The sequence below is a fragment of the Mustela nigripes genome, chromosome 6 (genome assembly GCF_022355385.1).
Source record: "Mustela nigripes isolate SB6536 chromosome 6, MUSNIG.SB6536, whole genome shotgun sequence".
Classification (NCBI taxonomy): Eukaryota; Metazoa; Chordata; class Mammalia; order Carnivora; family Mustelidae; genus Mustela; species Mustela nigripes.
The window spans coordinates 46,621,339-46,645,947 of record NC_081562.1 but is presented as its reverse complement, the minus strand read 5'-3'; the positions used below and the strand labels follow the sequence as shown (position 1 = coordinate 46,645,947).

The 24,609-nt window shown below is 41.2% G+C and overlaps 1 protein-coding gene across 2 annotated transcripts in view; it reads right to left on the bottom strand.

Moving 5' to 3' along the window:
* The window catches only part of PTPRB (protein tyrosine phosphatase receptor type B), a 115,728-nt gene that overhangs the window by 35,347 nt on the left and 55,772 nt on the right, over positions 1 to 24,609 (bottom strand). For both annotated transcript variants that reach the window (XM_059402465.1, XM_059402466.1), the window contains 8 exons: positions 22,179 to 22,442; positions 14,823 to 15,086; positions 14,024 to 14,287; positions 13,000 to 13,263; positions 10,537 to 10,806; positions 6,845 to 7,108; positions 4,738 to 5,001; positions 3,727 to 4,008 (listed from right to left, as the gene is read on the bottom strand). In XM_059402465.1, the coding sequence (XP_059258448.1) occupies positions 3,727 to 4,008; positions 4,738 to 5,001; positions 6,845 to 7,108; positions 10,537 to 10,806; positions 13,000 to 13,263; positions 14,024 to 14,287; positions 14,823 to 15,086; positions 22,179 to 22,442 (2,136 nt within the window). The remainder of the gene's footprint in view (positions 1 to 3,726; positions 4,009 to 4,737; positions 5,002 to 6,844; positions 7,109 to 10,536; positions 10,807 to 12,999; positions 13,264 to 14,023; positions 14,288 to 14,822; positions 15,087 to 22,178; positions 22,443 to 24,609) is intronic.

Sequence of the window (24,609 nt, the reverse complement as noted above, 5' to 3'; positions counted from 1 at the left end):
AAAAGACAAAAACAAAAACAAAGACATGGCATTGGTATATTAATTGCTCAATAAAAGCCAGCTCTTATGAGAAAATTAAGATATGGCATTGTTTCCTTGCTACCTTCTAGGCCCTGGCTCTGTCCCCCCCGCTTCCAGTCTCTGCCTTCCCTGTTCACAAGCCATCCTCCGGTTCAGTAACTGCTCGTGGTTCCCTGTATACACCATGCTCTTCCAGCCCCTGTGCTCATGGTCAGTCAGTTTCTCCGGCCTGAGACCGTGCCTGACCGATTAGGGACTCACTGAAGAGCGATCATGATCTCAGGGGTTGTTGTGCGTGACTCTACAAGGAGTAAGAGATATAGTATGACAGATAAGCACCTAGCCGACCTGACCTCATAGGTTACCACCCAAACTCTAGGCCTCCCTGACCAGTGACAAGACCTCCCCATCTCTAATTACATCCGATGAAGCTAAATTGTATGATTTCGATACACAGGCTTTAAATTTGAATTTTTGCAACTAAGCCATTTCAAAAAGAAAAGGTCTCCGTTGCCCTCTATGTTAAATCAGACAGGCTCTGGTCCTGTGTTTTAAGTGTGCCTTGGTGGGGGTCAGGGATGCTCTGCTGGGGTGACTTCCCTGAGGCTTCCTTTTCCTTGTCCCCTGTCCCTAGGAATTTCTAAGGAGGCTTCAGGTTCTTGAATAGAACTTGAAAATCTAGGTCTATACCACTCTATCTCATTCCAGGGGTCAAAGGTCTTGATAAATACTTAGTTTTAAAAGCTGCCCATTGTTTCATTGGCCACAGCAGAAAACACAGTAACAATGATCAGATAGCACTAACCAGGGACATCAAACTCGGGAGCTCACAGAGTACTGCATATTATGGGGATAGATTAAAAAATAAAAAATAAGGCTAAAGACAGCTATATTTGACCAAATAGGGAAAACCCCTTCCATTTCATTGTTGGGTCTTTACTATCCCTGTTACAAATTTCATCCTTTTCTCTTTTCTCCACTTGCCCTTCCTCCCCAAACTCAAAGGTATGTTCAGGGGTGCCTGGGTGGCTCAGTCGATTAAGCGTCTGCCTTCAGCCCCGATGATGATCTCAGGGTCCTGTGTTTGAGTTGGGCTCCCTGCTCAGTGGGGATCCTACTTCTCCCTCTCCCTCTGCTGCTTCCCCTCCTTGTGCTCTCTCTGAGATAAATAAGTAAAATCTTTAAAAAGAATAAAATGTATGTTTTTTCATAAACTTTGTTAGGTTTATGGTTACATAATTTTCAGGATCCAGCGCCAAGTGAAAAATGCAATACTCTGTGTTCAAAATATTAAGATTTCAAGATGGTGACAACAGAAAATTAAACGGAGTATGGGGTCCCTCTGAGCACAGGGCCTGTGGGTTGCACAGCTGGGAGCACTAGCTCCCCACTTCCACTTGCAGAATAGATCATCATCTGTTGCTCTGATTTGGCATAAAACCCCTCTTCTCCTGACACTGTCTCCTTAGTCACAGGACTCTTCGTCCTCAACAAGCGTGACTTTGAAACACTCGGCATCTTTGTGCCACTGGATGAATTTGTGTTTCATATCAAGGTCTAAAATATTTAGCTAAGTCATAACAGTTTAGGTAACAATGATTTTGAGAAAAAAAAAAAAAAAAACCTGGAGATTTTTTCAGGATAAGGGAATTGGCCTTTGAGGCAAGCAGTACTTATGTCTTTTCAAACATTAACTCCTTGTTAATCTTTTGAACTCCTTCAAACCAAACCACAGCTGGAACCCAAAGATACCTTCTCTGTTTGGCCTCAGGGAAAGTCTTTAGAAACACCATGCCCGATTCATAATTCTGATAATTTACTCAAAGAATAATATGGAAATTTGCTTCAGCCTCTTTCCTCTGTTCTTTCTCCCCTCTCCTTTCTGCCTCTCAAGTCCACATGTCTTCTAAGATCTCCCGTCATAGCCCTGTTCACTAAGAAATAGGTACCTGCTATGGGTAAGGCGCCTTCCATACTGTGAACAGTATGGAAGTGAATTAGGCATCAGCCCTAAACTCTAGGAGGGGAGAGGAGTCTGAAACAGCCACAAAACAGGGTAGAAAGGAGAATGAACCAGAAGAAATGGACAGAGAAGGTGCTGGGTGGCGTGCTAGACAACTTTCTGGAGTTAATGGTGGACAGGAGTTAGTTAGCAAAGGCTTTCGGGCAGAGATGATACCTCACCAAGATATTGGGAAAGGGGCATTTCAGGCAGAGAAAAGTATGAATCCAGGCACCCAGGGTGGGGCTGGGAGGGGTGGGAAGGTAGAAGATCAGGAATTGCAAGTTGTTCATCATGGCTGGAGTAGATGTGAGAGACCCAGAATTGTGTAAGGATTCTACATGAGAATTATAAAGTTCTCTGTTGTTTAACTCTCTGTTACCTTGGGCTTTCAGTTACCCACAACCAAATCCAATCCTATCTAATGCAATCTTCAAAGTTCCATCAGTCATTCCTTATCAAACACAACCCTGAGTCCCTCTTCTTGCCAGCTGCTCTCCTTGTAGGCCTGCCCCATTTGGTAAAGGCCGCTCTTAAATTTCAGGACCCAGGACAGAATATAATACTCCAGAAGCCATCTGCTGAACCCCGCCTCTACTGAGTTCTTAAATTGAGCACACGTGTCGCATAACCCACAATAAGCCATCAAAAACCCATCTTGAGCTTGCAGTGAATGAAAATTCTTAGTTCTTTCTTGCCTATTTTTCTTGAGATTCAGCTATTCAATTTCAAATTGCTCTCTGGATACGATGTGGAGTGCAAATTATAATTACTATAACATTAATGTTTGCTGAATAGGTGAAACAGCTACCTACTTAAATTCCTAATTTTCAATGATCTATTTCATCAATAACCACTAACTCTCTGACCTGATCTTAGAAACTACACATATTGGTATTATTGAAAAATAAATATTTGGATTAAGGCTCCTATGCTGAAAACTTTCGTTTCTTCAAGGTTTGCTTTATCTATTCCAAAATGCCTTTGGGAAGAAACTGGTAAGTATTTCATTGTTGAAGCATTTTTATCTTTAGGATTTATCGCCACGTGTCCTAATGGATCCCTGTGTTTCTAGTTTGCCCCTTACAGTCTATATTCCACACTGTGCCCAGAGTGACTTCTTATAGTGTAAATCTGATTATGATATCTTGGCCGAAAATCCCTCAGTGACTCCAATTGATCAAGGATAAAGTTAAAGTCACTACCGTGGTTCTCAAGACATTTTATCACCTGACTCTCCTAATTCTTACTTTTTATGCTCTGGTCAACTACTTTCAGCTCCTCTGTCCCGCCTGATCTTGAAATATTTTATTCTCTACCTAGAATATTCTCCACTTCTTTCCCCATATCTACCTGGTGAATCTTACTCTTTGCTTAGGTTTTGGTTTGGAGACTGCTTCTTCCAGGAAGCTCTCTTGTACTGGGTTAGATGTCCCCACCATGAGTTTCTAGAGAGCCAAATACTTCTTTCCTCACAACTCCCACTGAACCGCAAGCTCTGTGAGGGAAAGATCATTTCTTTATTGTCCACTGTTGTTAATGTTGAAGGAATGAACAAGTCTATGTTGACGGCTGCTTGAATTCACATCTAACCAATCCCAAGTAAAAATGTGGATTTGAGCCATGCCTCACTGGAATAAGATGTCACAATACCTACTTTCCCTCCCTCTTAGGGGGAACCAAGAGTAGTAAACATGTCGTACTTGTCCTCACGGATCCAAATATCGGTCTGCTATAGGTTTTCCAGGAGTCGCCACTGACAGTCTTGACACTAAATTGATAGGATCTCCCTGGACGAAGACCATATATGATGCGTCCTTCTGATTTCCTGTTGCTATAGGGGTTGAAGACCGTGATTGCGTCTCTGGGGGACCACTGCAGCTCAAAGTCATCATAGTCTGTCCAGTCCGGTGGCCCCTTCCAGGTGATGGCCAAGGATGTGTTTGTAACATCAGCAAATGACATAAGACTGGGAGGAGTTGGGGCTGTACGTAGGAGAACATGAAAAAAAAAATCACATAAACATGTCCATGCCATAACACATGCAGATAAGACAGCTGAGTAATGTCAGACATATGTCAAAGTACTTTGTAAGAAGAGGTACTATGAAAACCTAAACAGAAGCTTCTATCTGTAGTGTTTACTATGCATTAGGTACTCTCCTCAAATGTTTAATGCACATTTTCTTCAGTTTTCATAGCCAGAGTTTCCTTACTAGAGTACTGTGGAATAGGAGTGGGCCCTAATGGGTTACAAGTATGTACTGGTTCCATTAGATTTCTGAGGTGTGAGGGTTACAGTCCACTGACAGTTAACATCCAGAAGGCCTCGTTCATTGACCCCAGGGTGGCATTCAGACTAACATTGTCTATATATGCCCAGGAAATAAAATATTTAGAAAGCACTGCCCATGGCAACACAATGATGATGTATATGATCATCCCTATTTTACAGATAAGAAAACTGAGACTTAGAGATGCTCAGGACATTCCTAGCTTCACATGGGTAAGTGGCAGAGATAAGCTAAGGACCTAGATCATATTCCTAGATCTTCTGTGGTATGTTTGCGGTTAAGGTCTGTTTCCTTTATCATAGTGCCTTTCCAAGTTCAGGAGCTAGCACATGGCACACCATTACTGATTTCCCTTTTTCTTACGAAAATGTAACTCAAATGTGTGCCACCAATACTAGCCTTTGGCAACTGGGTTTTTTACCTGTTCTGCTCTCCCCCGTGAGCTTGTTGCTGAGGTCCCCACTGTGAGTTACCACACACAGTGTGTACTTCCTTCCAGGAACAAGGCCATGGAAACGCCATTCGGTCAGGTCCTTGTCTCTCCAGTTCTCCTTCTTCGTGCCATTGGGGTTGTAGAGAATCAGCTCATAAAAGTCAAAGTCCCCGGAGGCGGGACTCCAGCTGAACCAGAGACTGTCTGTCATGTTTCGATTGGATCCTCTGAGGTTACTCACAGAAGCTGGGACTTAAACACAGTGAAAGCCTTTACTAAGAACGAGAGTTAGAAACAAAGGCATTTGGCCTACAGGTGAGGATATGAGTGATGTTGGGCATATAGGTAAGTAGTCCCAATTGTGGAGTCAGATCTGGCCTGTATTTGAGGGCATAGGTTTAGGGGCATGTGGTCTAGAGCTGTGGTACAAATGAAAAGAAAAAGAACCACCACAGGGGTGCACGGGTGGCTCAGTGGGTGGTTAAGTGTCTGCCTTTCTCTCAGCTCAGGATCCCAGGGTCTGGCCCACATTGGACCCACATTGGACTTCCTGCTCAGTGGGGAGTCTGCTTCTCTCTCTGCCCTTCCCCGGGCTTGTGCGCACTCTCTCTCTCAGATAAATAATAAAAATCTTAAAAAAAAAAACAAAAACAAAACACCGCAGGTGGTGACTTCTGTATGCTTGCCACATGTAGTCTGATAAACATCTAAAATGAGATCTTCAGAAATTATTTACTAAAACTGGTCACACAGTTTATAAATTAGCCTGTGAAAGGCCTGAAAGTGTTCACAGAAGGTGCCAACCCCTTCCAAGCTGGCCCATCTCTCCCAGGCCCCTCCCCCACACCCTCTGGGTGTCTCTGCTTCCCCTCCACCCTCTTGTAGGCTCTCCGTTCCCTCAACGCTTTCCTAGCCAAACTATATCAGTTGAGCCTCACTTGGAAGAAGAGTGCTAACTGTCACGTCTACCACTGTGTAAATTAGTCATGCTGGCACCTGTCCCATGGGTATGTAAGTCTCGTTCTTCTCCAGAGTGAAGACTCTTGTCTCTCGATGGAGGAACTTCCAACATTAATGAGCAGAGAAGGGAAGATGTGCAAAGGGCAGATGGCCCTGGAAGTGGTAACACGGAGGCAATTCTACTCAGGCTCTAGGCTGATCTGGATCTGTTGCTCATTTTTATTCCCTTCCCCAAACACACTGAGATCTTCTGTTGGGCGCCTGGGATGTGTTCTCACACAGCTCCCCTCACCTGCAGGGCTCAGCTGAAATGCTTTCTCTGTCGAAAGTACTATCTTGTCCTGTCAAGTCTCTCTGTCATGCATGTTGTTTTTTTCTTTCTTAGACTTGAGGGTGTTCCCAAGTCATCTTCCTTAAAAATCTGCTGTCTGCCCCCTCTCCCCTGTGCCCATTCCCCCACCCCAGTCCCACACGTATGTGGGCTCAGTGGATCAGGGGCCTCATCAGCACCATTCACGGTCATTGTCCATCAGTGAGCCCCGCATGGCACAGAAAGCACTCAAAAACTATCATGAGATATCAAAAAAAATAACTGAATAGAAAGATAAGACAATGAACTCAAATTATGGGAAAAGAGTCAATTCCATTTCTTACTGGCAGCCCAGAGAGCTCTCTCTCTCTCTATCTCTCCTTTTCCTGCAATTCTTTGTGTTCAGTTCATGCTGTGCTGTGTCACGAAGCACTCATAGATTGGTCCTTTCCACAGTGGACCTTCTCCAGACCTGCCCTCTGCTCCATGAGTGTGGAAGTTTCCCAAGGGGAACAGTTTGAATGGAGCCACAATGGGCTACAACCCTCTTGTGGTGGTTAGCTGGCACATAGAGGAGCCAGATTCATTTTTCCACCAAACCCTATGAAGTCTACAAATGGTGGCAACAGAGCAGAAACCGGGGCCAAGCTATTCTGGTACAGAATCAAAGATTGGTTTAGGGTCAAAAAGCCTGAAGATCACCAAGTTCATATAGAACTAGACCATGTATAGAACAGGAAACGAAGGACACAACACAGAAAAGCCAGTGAATACTGAGACAATTTCTCCGCTCTACATTCCTGCTTGGTTGGATCCGGGCCTTACCTGTTCGACCGAATATGAAAGATTCATTAGACAGCTCCCCACTGTGAGTTACGATCACCATTTTGTACATTCGGCCCTGCAGCAAGTTCTGGAAAGAGAAGCTCTGGACTTGTGGGTCAACCTGAGCTCTCTCCTGAAGCGTTCGGTCTGGGTTGTACAGAAAGATATTGTACCCGTTGAGCTCCCCTTCTGAGGTGGTCCAGCTGAAGGACAGGTGTCTGGTGGAGTTCTCTGTGATCCTCAGGTTGGTGACAGCAGCAGGGACTGCAAAAGTTGAGCCAGACAGTGAGACTGACTTTCGGCATGCCCCCAACACAGCCCAGGCCCGAGGACAGCAGGGACACACTATACAGCAGCCCAAAACACATTGTCTCTGCCTTCAGAAAATATCAACTTCATGGAGACCCCAAAACAAAGAAGACTGAATTTTGTGCATGACTGATGCTGAAACTGTTAACGAAAAAACCAAAATCAAAACAAACAAACAAACAAAAAACCCCCAAACAAAGAGAGAGAACAAAGAAAAACCAGTAAAGGGAAATGATCTTCAAAAACATTTTTTGGGTTGAAATAAATGTTAATCTGACTTGTGTGACTCAATGTTTTTCTAACACTAAGAGCTAGATCAGAAATTTAAAACAAAACAAAACAAAACACACATCTCTGAATGCCATCTAAAAGCTAAGGAATGGCCCACGGAGATGAGGGCAGCAGGGAGGGAAGAGAAGTGGGAGAGAAAGAGAAAGTGGGCCAAAGGAGATTCAATTCAGGGGTCGAGGAAAGAGAAGCAAGAGAAAAACCAAAGTCATTAAAAAAAAAAAAAGAAAGAAAGAAAGAAAGAAAAAGATCGACTTTGGGATTCAATGACCCTCTCGGCCTTCAGTGGCACCCGTTGGCAAAGTAATCAAGAGCCCTCAGAAGTGACCAGCTACCCAACTGTTTGCACAGGGGCTGCCTGATACTGCAGAAGTCTTGGGCTATCAGTGGGAACAGAACTGGACACCTGCTTTGGTCTCTCCTGGGTTCTCCTCCTTCTGCTCTAAACACTTCCTCTTTTGCTTTCTCCTTAAAAGCTACTCTTTCCCATCACTCCAACCTTTGTCCTCTGCACGTTCCGTAACACAAGCTGAGGACCCAATTTCTTTTGCTTCATGGATTGCTATGGTCTGAATGTTTATGTCCCTTCCACCCCCGAATCATATGCTGAAACCTAACCCCCAAGGGGATGGTACTGGGGATGTGGCCGCGGGGAGGTGGTTATGTCATGAGGGTGAAGCCCTCATGAATGGGGGTAGTGCCCTTATAGAAGAGACACCGGAGAGCTCTCATGTCCTTCTACCATGTGAGGACACCGCAAGAAGATGCCAACCATGAACCAGGAAATGGGCCCCCAATGGATCCTGAATCTGCTGGTGACTTGATCTTGGACTTCCAGCCTCCAGACCCATGGGAAATACAAGTTTGTTGTTTAAGCCACCCAGTTTATGGTATTATTTCTTATTGCAGCCTAAACAGACTAAGACATGGATTTAACTGGAATTTTTGCCCAAATATTTATCTTCAGCTCACTCTTCTGAGCTTGGGCCATATTTTCAATTACCCGTGATCATCCCTTGCTGTAAGTCATCCAGACATCTCAAACTCAGTATGCAACTAAACCCTGTCCATTCCTCCTTGACACAGCCTCCTCCTACTTCTCTTATCTCAATTAATGGCATCATCTTCTACCAGATACCCCAGGGGGTCATTCCGGAATCTTCTGTTCTTCCTTCCGTACTCTACTCAGATACCAAGTGCCATCTTATCTCACGTAGAAATAGTTCTTGACTAAACCTACAATTCTTCAACAGGGCCCCTGTGGTGGTTTAGCTTTTGACCCTTATCATTTCTATAACTGCAATCATTTTATGACCCCAACTACCTATCTGATCACATCCCCCTACTTTGTTCTTGCTCTGCTCCAGCTATACTGGTCTCTTTACCGGTCCAACAGGCCAGACACACTCTTGCTTGAGTCTCTTGCTTGAGTCTCTGCCTCACTCTGCCATCCCTTTGCTCTGCATGGGGATATTCTTCCCCCAAATACTGGCACAGCCCTTTCTCCCTTTTCTGCTCAGTTATCACCTTCTCGACAACACCTCTGAGGACTGTACTATCCAAAACTGTAAGCCTCTAACACTTGCTACCCCACTTTCCTGATTTAATTTTCTCTTTGGTATTCACTACCATCTAACTTACTACACTCTTGACTTATTTATTGTGTTTGTTGCCTTTCTTTCCTACTAGAATATGAGCTTCATGACCATCAGGCTTTATTTTCCTCACTTCTGTGTATCCAGCATTTAGAAAGGTGCCTAGCACATAGTAATTGCTCAGTGACAAATGATTTAATGAGTGAGTCTCTTCTCCATTCAATCTATTCCCCATGGCCATCTGATTTATCTTTTTTGAGGTACAAATTTTATTTCAAAACACTCCCTCTCCGGCTGAAAAACCTCGTATGGTCTCCTCACAGCTTATAAGGAAAAATAAATTCCTGAGGAAGGTGTGCCAGGCACTCTCTAACCTGGCTTCATTCTGTTCCCCCGGCCTCACCTCTCCTTCATGCCACCCTCACTTCATTCACCCGTGGCTTCTCACTGGTCCTTCTCACACCTCCCAGTCTTGCCAAAGGACAGGATCTCTGCACTGGGTTTCTTTCTACCTTCTCTTCACGTGCAGAATTGTTTCATCTTTCAGGATAGTACAGAAAGGTCCATTTTTATGAAGACCTCCCAATTCCACCCAACTTCCATGCTCTTCTTGATGTTGGATATTCCTTTCTTCTATATAGTCCTTATCACAATGTATCATCACCCTTAGTCTGTGTGTCTGTCTCCCCCACCAGTCAGTCAGCTCTTCCAGGACAAAGCATGCCAAGTTCATCTTCATGTTTCTGTCAGCATCACCCCCCTCCCTTTCAGATGGAGCTCCTTAATGAGTAAGCCATCAGACCAGGGTTGTTGTCTGAATAACGACCCCCAGAGGTGTCCATGTCCTAATCCCCAGAACCTGGGAATATGTTACCTTATGTGGCAAAGGGGACCTTATAGATGTGATTAAGGTAAGTATCTCCAGGCAGGGAGCTTAGGCTGGATTGTCCAGGTGGTGACCAATGTAATCACGAGAGTCCTGAAAAGATGGAAGAGGGAAGCAGAAGAGTAGAGAAAGAGATATGGTGACATACACAGAGGTTGGAATGATGCTATTGCTGGAAGGGGGCGTGAGCCAAGGAATGTGAGTGGCCTCTGGAGCCTGAAAAGGGCAAGGAGAGGATTTCCCCCTGAAGTATCTAGGAGAAGCACAGTCCTGCTGATACCTGAAGCCTCGATTTCAGCCCCATAGGACTCACTTTCAGTTTCTGACCTCCAGAACTCTAAGAAAATAAACTGGTGTTTGAAGTCACTAGGTCAGTGGTAACTTATCACAATGGCAGTAGGTTTTAATAATACATCTAAATTGGAGTGGGGTAGGCTGGAGCCCCCATGAAGAGGCTGACTGATGCGGAAGTGATAAATCACAGTGAACATCCCCATCGTGTCAAGAAATAGCTCTCCTCTCCCCATGTAGCTTCATCCCTTTGACCCTGCGGCTCTGAAGGAATAGCACCCAGGGATGGGATCCGGGGCAAAGCGATGGGCTGTGCAGATTACCTGTGCGGCCCTCAGTCTGGGCTTCCTTGCTGAAGAGCCCTCCACTGACAGTCAAGATCTGTATCTTATATTTCTTTCCTGGCGTTAGGTCTTCAAATTTGTGCTGCTTGGCGGCAGCTGGCTCTGATGTGTTACTCAGAAGGATCCCCTTGTCGTTTAGAAGCAGGATCTCATATCTTTCTGCCACGCCGGCAGCTTTTTGCCAGCTTACTGTTAAGGAATGACTGCTGTATGCATTGTCTGCAATTATTCCCTGGACAGACGCTGGGACTGCAAAGGAAGAAGAGAAGCGAGGGCTGTTAGGTTCTGTCACTTAGGCTAAGCCAACTGAGAAAGCAGGTGAGAAAAACTTTAAATCAGCGGCAGAGAAAAGAGGTTGCCACCATTTCACTCATGTCTCATGGACACTTCCCATGTGCCCTTACGAGACAGTATTTCTTGGCCTAGATTATATGTACCCCTGCTTTGAGTCTCTATTTTTTTCCCCTCTGAATTTAGACAGGCTCTTGAAGTCAAACAAGTAGAAAAATTAGTGAAAGTGACTCTGATAAATATGCAAAGTGATTCAGATGTATGTATCTAGAAAGTGGAAGATGCTGAACAAATTTACATTCAGTGAATATCGCTTGGATGGTGGAATTATGTTTAGACTTTCGTTCCCAAGATTAACTCAAGTCAAACCTTTCAGCCTTGACCTAAGCAGTAGTATATCATAAATTTTTTTACTATGGCTCCTGATGGGAAAGGTAAAGTAGTATTATTTTTAGTAAGATTTTCTGTCCTAGGCTCATATTTTTTTCTCATTCTACATAATCTTAGGAGATCTCATTCACTCCCATGGTTTGAATTGTTACCCATATGGTGACGACTCCCAAATTTAAACTTGCAGTTCAGATCTCTCTTCTATTTTTGCAAATGACATCTCTCCCTGCATGTTCCATCCAGTTCCTAAGAGGCCCAAATTGGACTCCTCAGCTCCCTCCTCATACCTCCTTATTGTCCTTTGTTCCTCTTGGCGCAAGTCAGAAACGTGGGTTGTCCCTCTTATACTACACATAATCAAACATGGGTCTTGTAATTTCTACATCCTACAATTTCTATCTCTTTGATCTATACACTTCTCTCCCTTCTCTGCCCACTCCCACTCCCCTAGGACTACATCATCCCTCACTACATGATTGACCAGTGCCCTTCCTTCCTCACCTCCCACACTATATCTGCATGTTCTCATGGCAGCCCCAAGCAGATGGCCCTTCAATGGCTCTCCGTAATTCTAAACACCTTAGCAAGGCATACGAGGCCCTTCATGATTTGGTCCATCTACTTCGTTGGCCATACGGCTCATCTTTACTCTAGCACACCACACAGTGTGTAGGTCCTCAGTGTGCCGTGCTTTCTCTCACCTTCAGGCCTTTGTTTTTTCTGCGGGAGCCAAGTCAACACCCATGTCACCAGGATGACTTCTTAGTGTCTATTTAAATGCTACTTTTCCCTGAAACCCTGTCATGGCTCTTCATATTTGCTCCTAACACACCCCATTATTACTTTTATTTTAGAAGTTATCGTGTTGTAATTGTCTTTTTATTTCCCTGTCTCTTTAACTAGATTATAAGCTTCTTGAGGTTGGGGGCTCTATTTTGCCACTGAATTCCCATTTTCTAGCATAGTGCTTGGTATGTGGTTGGAGAGATACATATATGAAATAGATACACAGGAGGGGACAGGACAGAAGCCCAGGCCCACGGCTAAATGAGTGGTTATGGGAACGGAATGCATCTGATAAGTATTCTACCGCAGTAGAGAAGGCAAAAGGTTTGGAGCCAGACAAACCTAGATTTGAGTTATAGCTCTTGATCTTATTACGTGCATCCTTGATAATGTTTTATAAGTGTTCTGGGCCTTACTTTCCTCATCTATAAGATGGAAATAAAGCTCTCTATCTTCTAATGTGACTGGAGATCATTTTTAAATGCCTGGCAGTTAGAAGGTGCTTTTAGCTTATTCGTGTTTTAAAAGTAGTATATTATTGGTAATATTAATATAAAGAGGCACATTATTCCTTCATTTGTTACTTATTCTTGTAACAAATGAAGTAAATGGCATAGGTGTTCATTTTTTTTTTTAAATTTGCGAAGGGTAAATTTTACAGAAAATAGTAACTACTTAAATGTAAATAGTTCATGTAAATAGTTACAGAAGTCTATGTGTTAAAACTAAAGTTTCTACATCATTTAGCAAGTACGACAGTTTATTCAAGTGATATGGCCCTTCAGGACCTTTCATTTGTTCTGAAGATCTCTATTACGAAAGAAAAATGCAAAAAGAAACTATGAAAAGGGCTCTTGAAACTACACTGAATTATGGCTTTGACTTCGGATGTTTTTGTCTTGTGAATAGCTAAGTCAGTCCATCTGCTGTCCTGTCGTGGAAAACAGTTTGGCTCTTCTCCAGGTGGGCACTCACCTGTCCGCCCCACTGTGTCTACCTGGTTCTTCAGGGAGCCGCTGACTGAGGCGATCACGATCTGGTACTGTTCCCCGGCCTCCAGCCTGTGGAATGTGTGCTCCGAGACGTGTTTGGAGACTGTCTGAGACTCAACCTTGTGATTCTGCCTGAACGCTGACACTGTGTAGGAATCGATGTCTCCCCCACCAGGAGTCCAGCTGACTGTCAGGCTATCTGTCGCCCCATTGGGAGAGACGTGAATATTTCTGACAGCGCTTGGAACTAAAAAGGGAAATAGATTGAAAAGTCATCACTTAGAGAATGAACTACGGAAATTTTCAACCAAAATTGTCATGCTTCTTATATTTTGGTATGTACTAAAAGAATTCACTTTCATATATTGATACCATTTTTCTTGGACTTTTCTGCCTGAACTGAATTTGACTGGGGAAATTTAGAGGGACATCGAAGCCAGCAAGTGGAAAGGAAGGATGCCGGTAATAGAGCGAGGAGCTGGTTAGATTGCCTTGGTCCAAGTCTTGGTTTACTCATTTACTAGCTGGGGGACTACAGGCAAATTACTTACTCTCCGTCAGTTTCAGTTTCTTCATCAGAAAAATGGCAGTTTTGGTAATAGTGACAGGCCACAGAGTTGTGAGGATTGAACAAAATGTCCACGTAAAGCACTTTGCTGTGGGTTTAGTTCATGGTCAATAAATGTTAATGGTCATAACAACACTCCTAAGGGAGTTCCAAAAGAAACCCAACCAACAGAGTTCTTCTTATTTAATCTGTGAGCCTCACAAGCACCAGCTAGTCACATTAGTCCAATGTTATTTCTCTGAAAGCTTTTTTCTCTTACCCTACATAGTACTTTACTTTTGTTAATCCAGCTTGGACAACATCACGGTCACCATCAAGATAACATCACTTCTTGCCATCTCCCTTTTACCCTGTTATCTTCAACCCAAATGCCTGGCTACCCAACATGCGAAATTCACCAGCACATCTACTCAAGTTCAAGAGCCACATTTCAAATTACCTGTGAAGCCCTCAATGAAGGCTGACTGCTGTACCTCTCCACTGATGGTCAAGACAAGAATTTTATACTGGCGCCCTGGCGTCAGGGAGGTGAATCGATATTCAGTTGCAGTATTTACAAGGTGAAAAGGAGGAAATACTTTCATATCGTTGAAGAGCAGCTGGATCTCATATTGGTCGACATCCCCATCAGCTCGTGACCAAGTCACCAGAAGGTCCTCAGTGCTCCTATTCCGCAACGTTAGATCCCTAACGGGCTCTGGGACTAGGGAGGAATATGGCAAGACACTTCAGGAAAGTGACTGATCAGAGTTTACCTACACAGTAATTTATGAATCACATTCAAGGAACTGGCAAACATCTCTCTTCCCCAAATAAACCACTTGAACTACTTCATGCATAATTAAATGAGAAAAATTGGAAGCAACTATTAAAATTTTAATTTTTTCCTGACATAAATCTTCTAGCCAAGCGTTGGTAGGATATAATTATAAAATGAATTATGACCTCAATCATAAGATAAAACAAGATCTAGAACTTTAAATGCCACAGTGCAGGAGGACCGGGAAGAAAAATGGGACAATTGGCCTTCTTGCTTCCCGACTGTGCTTGCTTTTATCTACCAATAAATATTCTGCAATTATAGGCCATGGGTTGGCTGACTGATACTAGCTCCAAGTGAGAGTGGGAATGCAATTCACTGCTCAGGAAGCAGAGAGAATTCAAGGTTCAGATATTTTATTTACTCAATGACCTTCAAGTCCCAATAAACCATCAGATTTTACAAGCTTTCCACTTACTTGTTCTTCCATTCCCTTGTTCACTGGCTTCATATTGTCCACTTCTTGTACTAACAGTGACACTGTACAACCGTCCAGGGACTAACTTAACAAACACACACTCGTTTTCACTCTTGGGGATGCTTTTGGTTTGAACAAAGTTGTTTTTGTTTTTAATGGTGACTTCATAGTGATCAAAGTCTCCAGTAGCATGCACCCAGGATACCTTTAAATAGTCACTCCTGGCTGAGTTACTAATACTGACTCCCTGGACCTTGTCAGGCACTGAAAAAAAAAAAAAAAGAACAGAGAACAGCTGAAGATGTAGTGTGTCTAAGGGAGTAATTGATCACAGATGAGAACCTGGGATGGTGAAGGTAAGTGAGAAGATTTTTTCCGTGGGCATTTAAAAGAAAAGTTTTAGACCTTTAGATCACACATTTCCAGAGGGGAAAGATTGTTACACTACTTGGAGTGATTAAATGGATCTTTTAACAGAGCCCAAGAAATGAATTCTAATCCTGTTTTTTGCATACCTGCAAAATGTCACGTACAAGATGGAAATTAAATATAACTGTTGATTAATGTGAATTGATGGTGATGATATTAATTCCAACATACCTTAGTGACTCAAAAAATGATAAAAAGTTACCAAGAAGAGTATAAACAATCCAAAAGAAAATTGGAAGAAGAGGAAACATGTAGTTAGTACACGAAGAGATGTCTAACATCATTGGTGATCAAGGAAATGCAAGTCAAGACCATAGCAAAATACCATTTTATAACCATATGGTCGGCAAAATTTAAAAACCTGACAAGACCAAGTATGAGACAGGATACCTGGCCATGGGAGAGAAGATGAATGGACCATATATACACAGTGAGATTATATAGCAGTCATAATTTCTTTTTAACTCAAAATGCAAAAATATGGATTTTTGCATTTAACATCAAAACACAAAATATAAGTGAATCTTATCAATATAACATTAAGTGAAAAACAAAGTCTTAAGAGAGTACGTACTGCATAAAATAACCTTTAAAAATAATTTTAGAACAACTAAAATTTTTTAAACCTGTAATTTTAGGACTATATAAATACTAAAACCATGCAAGGTAAAAGGCAAGAAGAGAGATGAAACTAGGAGTCAAGATGATGGCTACCGTGGGATGAATTGGTGGGGTGGGAACTGCATGATTTGATACAGATTACTGTCAAGGTTCTAGCTTTTATTTTTTATTTTTTTAACATCTTAATTTAATTTTATTTTTTCAGTGTTCCAAGTTTCATTGTTTATGCACCACATCCATTGTTCCATACAATACGTGCCCTCCATAATACCCACTAACAGGCATAATACTCCATAGTATATATGGACCACATCTTTATCCATTCATCTGCTGAAGGGCATCTTGGTTCTTTCCACAGTTTGGCGACTGTGGCCACTGCTGCTATGAACATTGGGGTACATATGGCTCTTTTTTTCACTACATCAGTATCTTTGGGGTAAATACCCAGTAGTGGAATTGCAGGGTCATAGGGAACCTCTATTTTTAATTTCTTAAGGAATCTCCACACTGTTTTCCAAAGTGCCTGCACCAACTTGCATTCCCACCAACAGTGGAAGAGGGTTCCCCTTTCTCTACATCCTTTCCAACACACGTTGTTTACTGTCTTGTTAATTCTGGCCATTCTGACTGGTGTAAGGTGGTATCTCAATGTGGTTTTGATTAGAATCTCCCGGATGGCTAATGATGATGAACATTTTTTCATGTGTCTGTTAGCCATTTGTATGTCTTCTTTGGAGAAGTGTCTGTTTATGTCTTCTGCCCATTTTTTGACGTGATTTTCTGTTTCGTGTGTGTTGAGTTTGAGGAGTTCTTTGTAGATCTTGGATATCAGCCCTTTGTAGTGTCATTTTCGAATATTCTCTCCCTTTCTTCAGGTTGCCTCTGTGTTATGTTGACTCTTTCCTTCGCTGTGCAGAAGCTTTTGATCTTCATGAAGTCCCAAAAGTTTATTTTTGCTTTTGTTTCCTTTGCCTTTGGAGACGTGTTTTGAAAGAAGTTGCTGTGGCCAATATCGAAGAGGTTACTACCTATGTTCTCCTCTAGGATTTTGATAGATTCCTGCCTCATACTGAGGGCTTTCATCCATTTTGAGTTTATCTTTGTACATGGTGTGAGAGAATAGTCGAGTTTCATTCTTCTATACATAGCTGTTATTTTGGGTAGTGGTTTCTCATGTGCCTATTAAATTATTAAAATAATTAATTAAGTGCCTAAATTGAATTGGAAGCCTAAAAAATAAATAAAAGTGACAAAACATGGTTTCTTGAACCAAGAATTATGATTAATCCAATTTTGTGCACCTGAGGTTCCCCCAATAAATATACAAACAAATAAATAATGTGTCCCTGTGTTTTTTCTCTTAATCTATCAATTGATCAATCAACTGGACAAAGCCTGTGTCTAAACTTCTCTTCCACTTTCCTTCAAAGCATGAAATAACTCAGAAATTTCAATATTTTGGCATCTAAGCCATATTTACCAAGATACTTCTTACATCTGCAAGTTGCATTTCATTATCTCTTGTTGGCATACATGTACTGGTTACTTTTTGTATTAGAATATATCTGCCTGCAGAAATGGAGCCAGGACAGGTATGCTTTCTTCAAGATATTCACTGGAACCAATTACAATGTAGCTAGAATTTATTCAACACAGAGTAAAGGAAAAGAAATTCTGAAGTTTTTATGCATGGACTGAGTAAGAAAAGGCAAAGACCCAGGCAATTTATTGAAAACAAAGCAACTATTATAGGAAGAAAAACCAGACTACATACCATGCTAAGTCAATAAGGGGCTCTTCAGGTGGAATTGGAGGTAATTTGTGAGACCTGCCTTGCTGCACGATGAGATGATGTGATACAGAATTAGAAATATTGATATTTTCACCCAAAACGTAGAACAAAAGCATTAGAAAGGGAAAAGGGCTTTGACACAATCAGCTAAAATCAACAAGACAGCATCTCAGACACAACTCTATAGTTAAACTGATATCGGGGGCAATGGATTGTCTTGATTAGTCATGCGTCAAATCCAAGTTCATGCTGGTACAGAGTCAAGAAGGTGCTTTGAATAGAGGATCATTTTTCTTCCATTTAAAAACAATCTTGACAAAAGGCTTGCAGTATCAAGGTCAGATAGATAGGAAACATTCATGAGTTGACGTAGAGGAGAAGTAAGGGGTTAGCAGGATTACATATCCTTTGATTCTGGTATTTTTAGGTTCCAAGTTGATCAACATAAGACACTGACATAAGGCTGCTTCCCAAATGGAAATCTACTTTTCAGATCTCAGGCATTATTATGATTATCAGTATAATTAGATCTTAAATCATTTGAGGGTAGGGAATAGTTTTTTATATCCCTGACCAGTGCTTTCAGAAATAGCATGATGTAATGGAAATAGTACTGGAACTAGGTGAGGTTGATTACTGGTCAGCCATGTGGGCTTGGAAGAGCTAAGTTTCTCTCTGGGACTTGATCTACCAATGAGATGGGATTAGATCAATCCATGAACACTTTCAATGTTAGCATGCTGTATTAATGTAACTCAATGGTTTTTAAACTTTTTGAAGTCAACGAGACTTTGAGAATCTCATAGGAGCTATCCACTCACTCCAAAAAGAAACACACATACCTTTCTTATCTGCAATAACTTCATGGACAGTTTTGGGGGTTATGACATTCTTAACATCTATCCATAGAGCACTAGCTAAAAACTGCTGATCTAAGTGATTTCTGATTATTAATTCAGTGAACATTTATTGAGTGCTTATTGGATTCCAGACCCTGTGCTAGGTAATAGGATGATGTCAATTGCCTTGGTCCTCTGGAAAAAATAACATAGTTTTAGGTTTTTATAAGGTCTTTGAGTTCAGAAGATGATTGGCTAATTCTTGCGTTCAGCAACAATAAAATCATGGGTGCTTATATGGGCCAGGTATAGAGAGAAACACAAAAAGGATTTGGTTCCTGTCGTCAAGCAACCACAGAGGGAGAGATGCAGATGACTGCAACGAATAGTAAATGTCTCCTAGAAAAACATCAATGGGAACTTAGAGGGACACATGACTCAGCTATGAAAACTAATCATGATGGAATTAAGTGGCTAGAGCAGAAAGATAGGAGACCCATTATAAATTTAAGTAATAAGAACCTCTGTCCTGGTTATTGGCAAGAAAAGCAAAATAAAGACATATCAGTGAAAAATTTTGTGGGAGGTCAATGAGAAGATCCTAGCAAAGGATAACATGTGTCAAAAGTGATTTTGAAATTTTCAGTTTAGGTGAGGGTGAATACACTTTGGTTTTGGAAATTTGACAAATTCATTTTTTATAGTATTTCTTTTAATTTCTTTTTTGTTATTATTTTTTCTAGTTTTATTGAGAAGTAATTGCCTTATATCACTGTATAAATTTAAGGCATATAGCATGATGGTTTCATTTATATATATTATGAAATGATTGCCACATTTGGTTCAGCCAACATCCATCCATTCATACAGACATAATTAAGAGAAAAGAGTGAAGAAAAGAAAAAAGGAGGAAAATGTTCTTAATATGATGATAACTCTTATGATTTAAACTCTTAAGAACTTTCTTATGTATTGACATCATGGGGCACATTACATCACTAGCACTTATTTATCATATAGCTAGAACTTTGTACCTGTTGACCATCTTCCTCCAGTTCCTCCTTCCCCCACTCTCTGCCTCTGTCTTTTCCTATTAGTTTGCCTTTGCTTTAGTTTTAGATTCTACATACAAGTCAGGTCATTGAGTATTTGTCTTTTCTTTTTGACTTATTTCACTTAGCATAAAACCTTTAAGATCCATGCAGGTTGGAGCAAAGTGTAGGATTTCCTAATTTTTAGGGCTGAATATTATTCCGTTGCATAGATATACCACTTCTTTTTTTTTTTTTAAGATTTTTTAATTTATTTGACAGACAGAGATCACAGTAGGCAGAGAGGCAGGCAGAGAGAGAGAGAGAGAGAGAGGAAGAAGCAGGCTCCCTGATGCGGAGCTCGATCCCAGGACCCTGGGATCATGACCTGAGACAAAGGCAGAGGCTTTAACCCACTGAGCCACCAGGTGCCCTGTTATACCACTTCTTTATCCATTCATCCATGGACAGAACACTCAGATTGTTTCCATATCTTGGCTGTTGTAAATAATGCTGCTATGAACACAAGGGTGCAGATATTTTTTTTGAGCTAGTGCTTTTGTTTCTTTTGGATATAATCCCAGAAGTGAAATGTTTGGATCATGGGGTAGTTTTTAATTTTTTGAGGATCTTCCATACTGTTTTCCACAGTAGCTATACCAGTTTACACCCCCAACAGAGCACAAGGGTTGCCTTTTCTCCATGTCAATGTCAGCATTCATTACCTCTTGTCTTTTGATGATGGTCATTCTAACAGCCAAAAGGAGATATCACATTGTGGTTTTAACTTGCATTTTCCTAATGACTAGTGATGTTGACCATCTTTTCATTTGCTTGTTGGCCTTTTGTATATCTTCTTTTTTTTTTTTTTAAGGTTTCATTTATTTATTTGACACAGAGAGAGGGAGATCACAATTAGGCAGAGAGGCAGCCTGAGAGAGCGGGGGGGGGGGGGGGGGAAGCAAGCTCCCTGCTGAGCAGAGAGCCTGATGTGGGGCTCGATCTCAGGACCCCAAGATCATGACCTGAGCTGAAGGCTTAACCCACTGAGCCACCCAGGCACCCTACGTATATTTACTTTAGAAAATGACTATACAGGTCCTTTACCCATTTTTAATAAGGTTATTTACTTTTTTGCTATTGAATTGTATGAGTTCTTTGTATTTTAGATATTAACCACAAGTTTGGGTATTAACCCATTATCAGGTGTATGGTTTGCAAATATTTTTCCCAATCCATAGGTTGTTTCTTCACTTTGCTGATGGTTTCTTTTGCTGTGCAGAATCTTTTTGTTTTGATGTAGTCCCAGTTGCTTGTCTTTGATTTTTTTTTTTTTTTGCTTATGCTTTATATGTCATATCCAAAAAATCGCCACCAAGACCCTATATTTTCTTGTAGGAATTTCATATTTTCAGGTCTTACATTAAACTTTAATTCATTTCACAAACAAATGAACTTAATTTATTTTGAGTTAATTTTTGTGAATGGTATCAGAGAGAGATCCAGTTTAATTCTTTTATGTGTGCACATCCAGTTATCTCAGTACATTTATTGAAAAGACTGTCCTTTCTACGTTGAGTAGTCTTGACTGCCTTGTCAAAGAAACCCTGACATTTTTAAATGCAAATATCAACCCATAACTCAGCAGGAGAGGCTTGACAAAATATTAATGTTGACCTTCAGCGGAAATCTCAGCTGTAAACCCCAAAAGTGTAAGTACATTGGGAAAATGGTAGCCATCTAAATTGAGTTCTTTACAGAACATCCAAGACCTAACATTCATTGCCTTTGCTAGGATTTTGCTCCTGGTCCCAGAACAAAAAATGTTCATGTTTTTTCACCTTGTGTGAAAAAGAATGAATAGTGGACTTTGACCAAATAGATATTTCAGTAAGGATTTTAGGGCAGAGAACTTCATTGGTTACAGAGCCATTCAGAACTGGGTTAAAATACAGAAACGCACTGGCTCATTTAACAAGTTAAACAGTTGAGCAACTTATTTTTTAGCCTCCCTGAACCTTGATTTCCTGATCTGCAAAGTGGGAATAATGACAGTGATCTCCATAAGGAAATTGCAAGAATTAAGTTAGTTAACATACATAAAGTCAGTGTCTAGCAACCAAAAAGTACTCCCCAAACAGCAAATACTTGTTACTATATTTGAATATAATATGAATTCTAGCCATGAAAGTATTGTTCATCTCACTTTAAAGGAAACATGTGCTCACATAAGGAGTTTCTAGGGTCAAAATTTGAAGACTGTCACAATTCTGTGATCTCAACGACCTTTAATCCTATCATTACAGAATTGTTGCAGATCTGTTGCCTTGAGCCATATAGATAGCCACTTCCTTTTTCTTTCTTTCTTTCTTTCTTTCTTTCTTTTTTTTTTTTTTTTTAAAGATTTGACTGATTTATTTGAAAGAGAGAAAGAGAGAGAGAGCAGGGCACACACAAGCAGGGGGGAGGGGCAGACAGAGAGGGAGAAGCAGGCTCCCCTCCGAGCAAGGAGCCTGATGCGGGACTTGATCCCAGGATCATGAGATCATCACCTGAGCCGAAGGCAGAGGCTTAAACGATGGAGCCACCCAAGTGCCCCTAGCTAGCCCCTTCTTACAGAGCCTGGCTCTCCTGAGAGCCTTACCTGTTCGCTCCTGGCTGAAGGAATGGTTTTCATACTTGCCGCTCCTTGTAGTTACGGTCACATTGTAGAGGCGGCCCGGAGTAAGGGAGCTGAAGGAACAATCGCTTACAGACTTGGCAATAACGAGGGACTGAACGACCCTGCTGCCATGAGAGAGCGTCACCACATAGTTATCCACGTCTCCTGGAGCTGGCAGCCAGGAAATGCTCAGGTAGTCATTGCGACCAGAATTGTTTACTGTCACTCCACTCACACTGGAAGGGACTGGAATTTAAAAGGGGGGAGAACATTTGAAAAAAGAAAGCACAGTCAAAAGTCTGGAGTCATCGACCGCGGTCAGCAAAAACAGTGTGGACTCAGGAGATCTCGTCTGATTACCTAAGAGGTCAAAGACATGTGAGGGTTTCCCCTTAGCTTCTGGAAGCTGAGGGTTTTGGGATCAGCAAGGCTAATAGAAATAAAAATGCAAGAAGGTCTTTTGGGTGCCTTATAAATACAGGGATGCTACTACTGCATTTTTATGGTCTTGCTGTTTGCAAAGTATTTTAAGTGGAGGCATATTTATGTGAATGTGTCAGGAGGTTCCCTCAGCAGGAAAAGGAACAAACGTAACAATCCAAATGAATCAGCTCGAACCAAACTCATCAATAAGCAAAGATGTTTGAAGGGAAAGATGAAGAACACCATACATTTCTAAAGAGCTTAGACTTTGGCTTAGCTTTGATTTTCTTGTGATGAAGTTATTTATTCCTGGGGAGTCTAATAACACAGGAGAGGCATTGCATCTGCCCTTTATAAAGCATTTCCTGCCCTCTAGTGGCAAGAAATAAACCTAAAAGCCTGTCTTGAAAACAACAAATCTGGAGATTGACCCAACAGTGGGCAGAAGGAACTATTGTGGGGATAGTGGCCACTATCGTTTGCTTATTTTAATTGGTGTTTAGTGCCACAGACATTTATGGAGAACCTACCATTTGCCACAGATACAAAAATGGAAAAGATGTGGATGCCTTCAAGGAGCTTCTTGGCTAGAGGCAGTATGCAAATTAATCATTGTGGTATTGAGTAGTAGTTATGTATGTACCAGAAATAAGTATATAGTAGATGGTATTGCCAGCAATAAATATCAGAATAAAATCCTGTAGAGTATGTGAATGCACTACTATTTTCCTTGCTGGCTCACTGCTGCAGCTAAATATTTTCATATAATTGTCAATATCCCTACCTCTCGTACAATGGACAGGATCCAGCTAGATGACCTCTGAGAACCCTTCTAATCTAATACACTCTGATTTTGTGATTTAAGCCTCAAAGTCTTCTTTACACTTACAGGCACTTGTCCATCACCAAAAATTATAAATAGCACCATACGGAGCAGCTCTGCAAATGCTGTTCTATGTCTATAAACATTTCCTAGACATAAAGTGGAATCTTTTAGCCTTAATAGTTCTATACTGATGTCTTCCTCTCTCCCTCCCTTCCTCCTTTCCTTCCCTTTCTTTAACAATCTGGACATCCGTTGGTTGCTCTCAGTAGAATTATGTTTGTTTTTCAAAAGTGCTAGAAATATTTGCAACTACTAACATTTTATTAGAAAAGATACAATTATCAAATGTTTTGTCAAAAATATAAATTCATGGTTACAAGAAAACAGATATAAAATTTGTTCTTCCTTTAGAACCCGCATTTTCCCAGGTTGGAACTAGATTTGTTAAGCATATCTGATATCTTTAACTTTAAATATTTTGCCACCTTCTCTAGACTGGGAGGGTTTATTTATATGTTTCAACTCTGGAAATTGAAGTGAGTAAGAAAACCTTTCAAAACCTTTCAGTTATTTCGGAACTGACCAACATTTCAGCAGTTTGAGTAGATGGCCATGATTATCAAGGCTTTAGCCGTTGAATGTTTTACAATTAACCACATACAAAATTTACTAACCCAGGCACCTTTCAAAATCTCTAATTACTGTGTTTCTATAGTAGTATCCCATTTCCCCCTTTTCTCATGATAATGTCTGCACTCTTAATGTGTTTGAATAAAATAACTTTTGCTTATATTTACTCATATTTTGCCCTCTCCTCAAAATCCTATGATCATTCTTCAAAGAACTATCTTGTTTTTGTATCCTTATACTTTTATATACTGTGAATCAAATACTGATACCTCTGCTACAATTAAAATAGAGGCATAAAAACAAAGCTCACTCATTTCAAGTGGTATTGGCAGCCAAACTATGTTAGCGTATCACAGTAAGTTGGAAAGCCCTTGACGTATTTTAAAATTTGGGAATTAACTTGTGGGGCGGAATCTGACTAGTTGTTAAGCAAACTATTTCCTTTTCCTCTTGGACACACACTAGGCTACATTTCCCAGTCTCCCCGGCAGTGAAATGTAGCCATTTAACTGTGTTCCTGCCAGTGGAATGTGG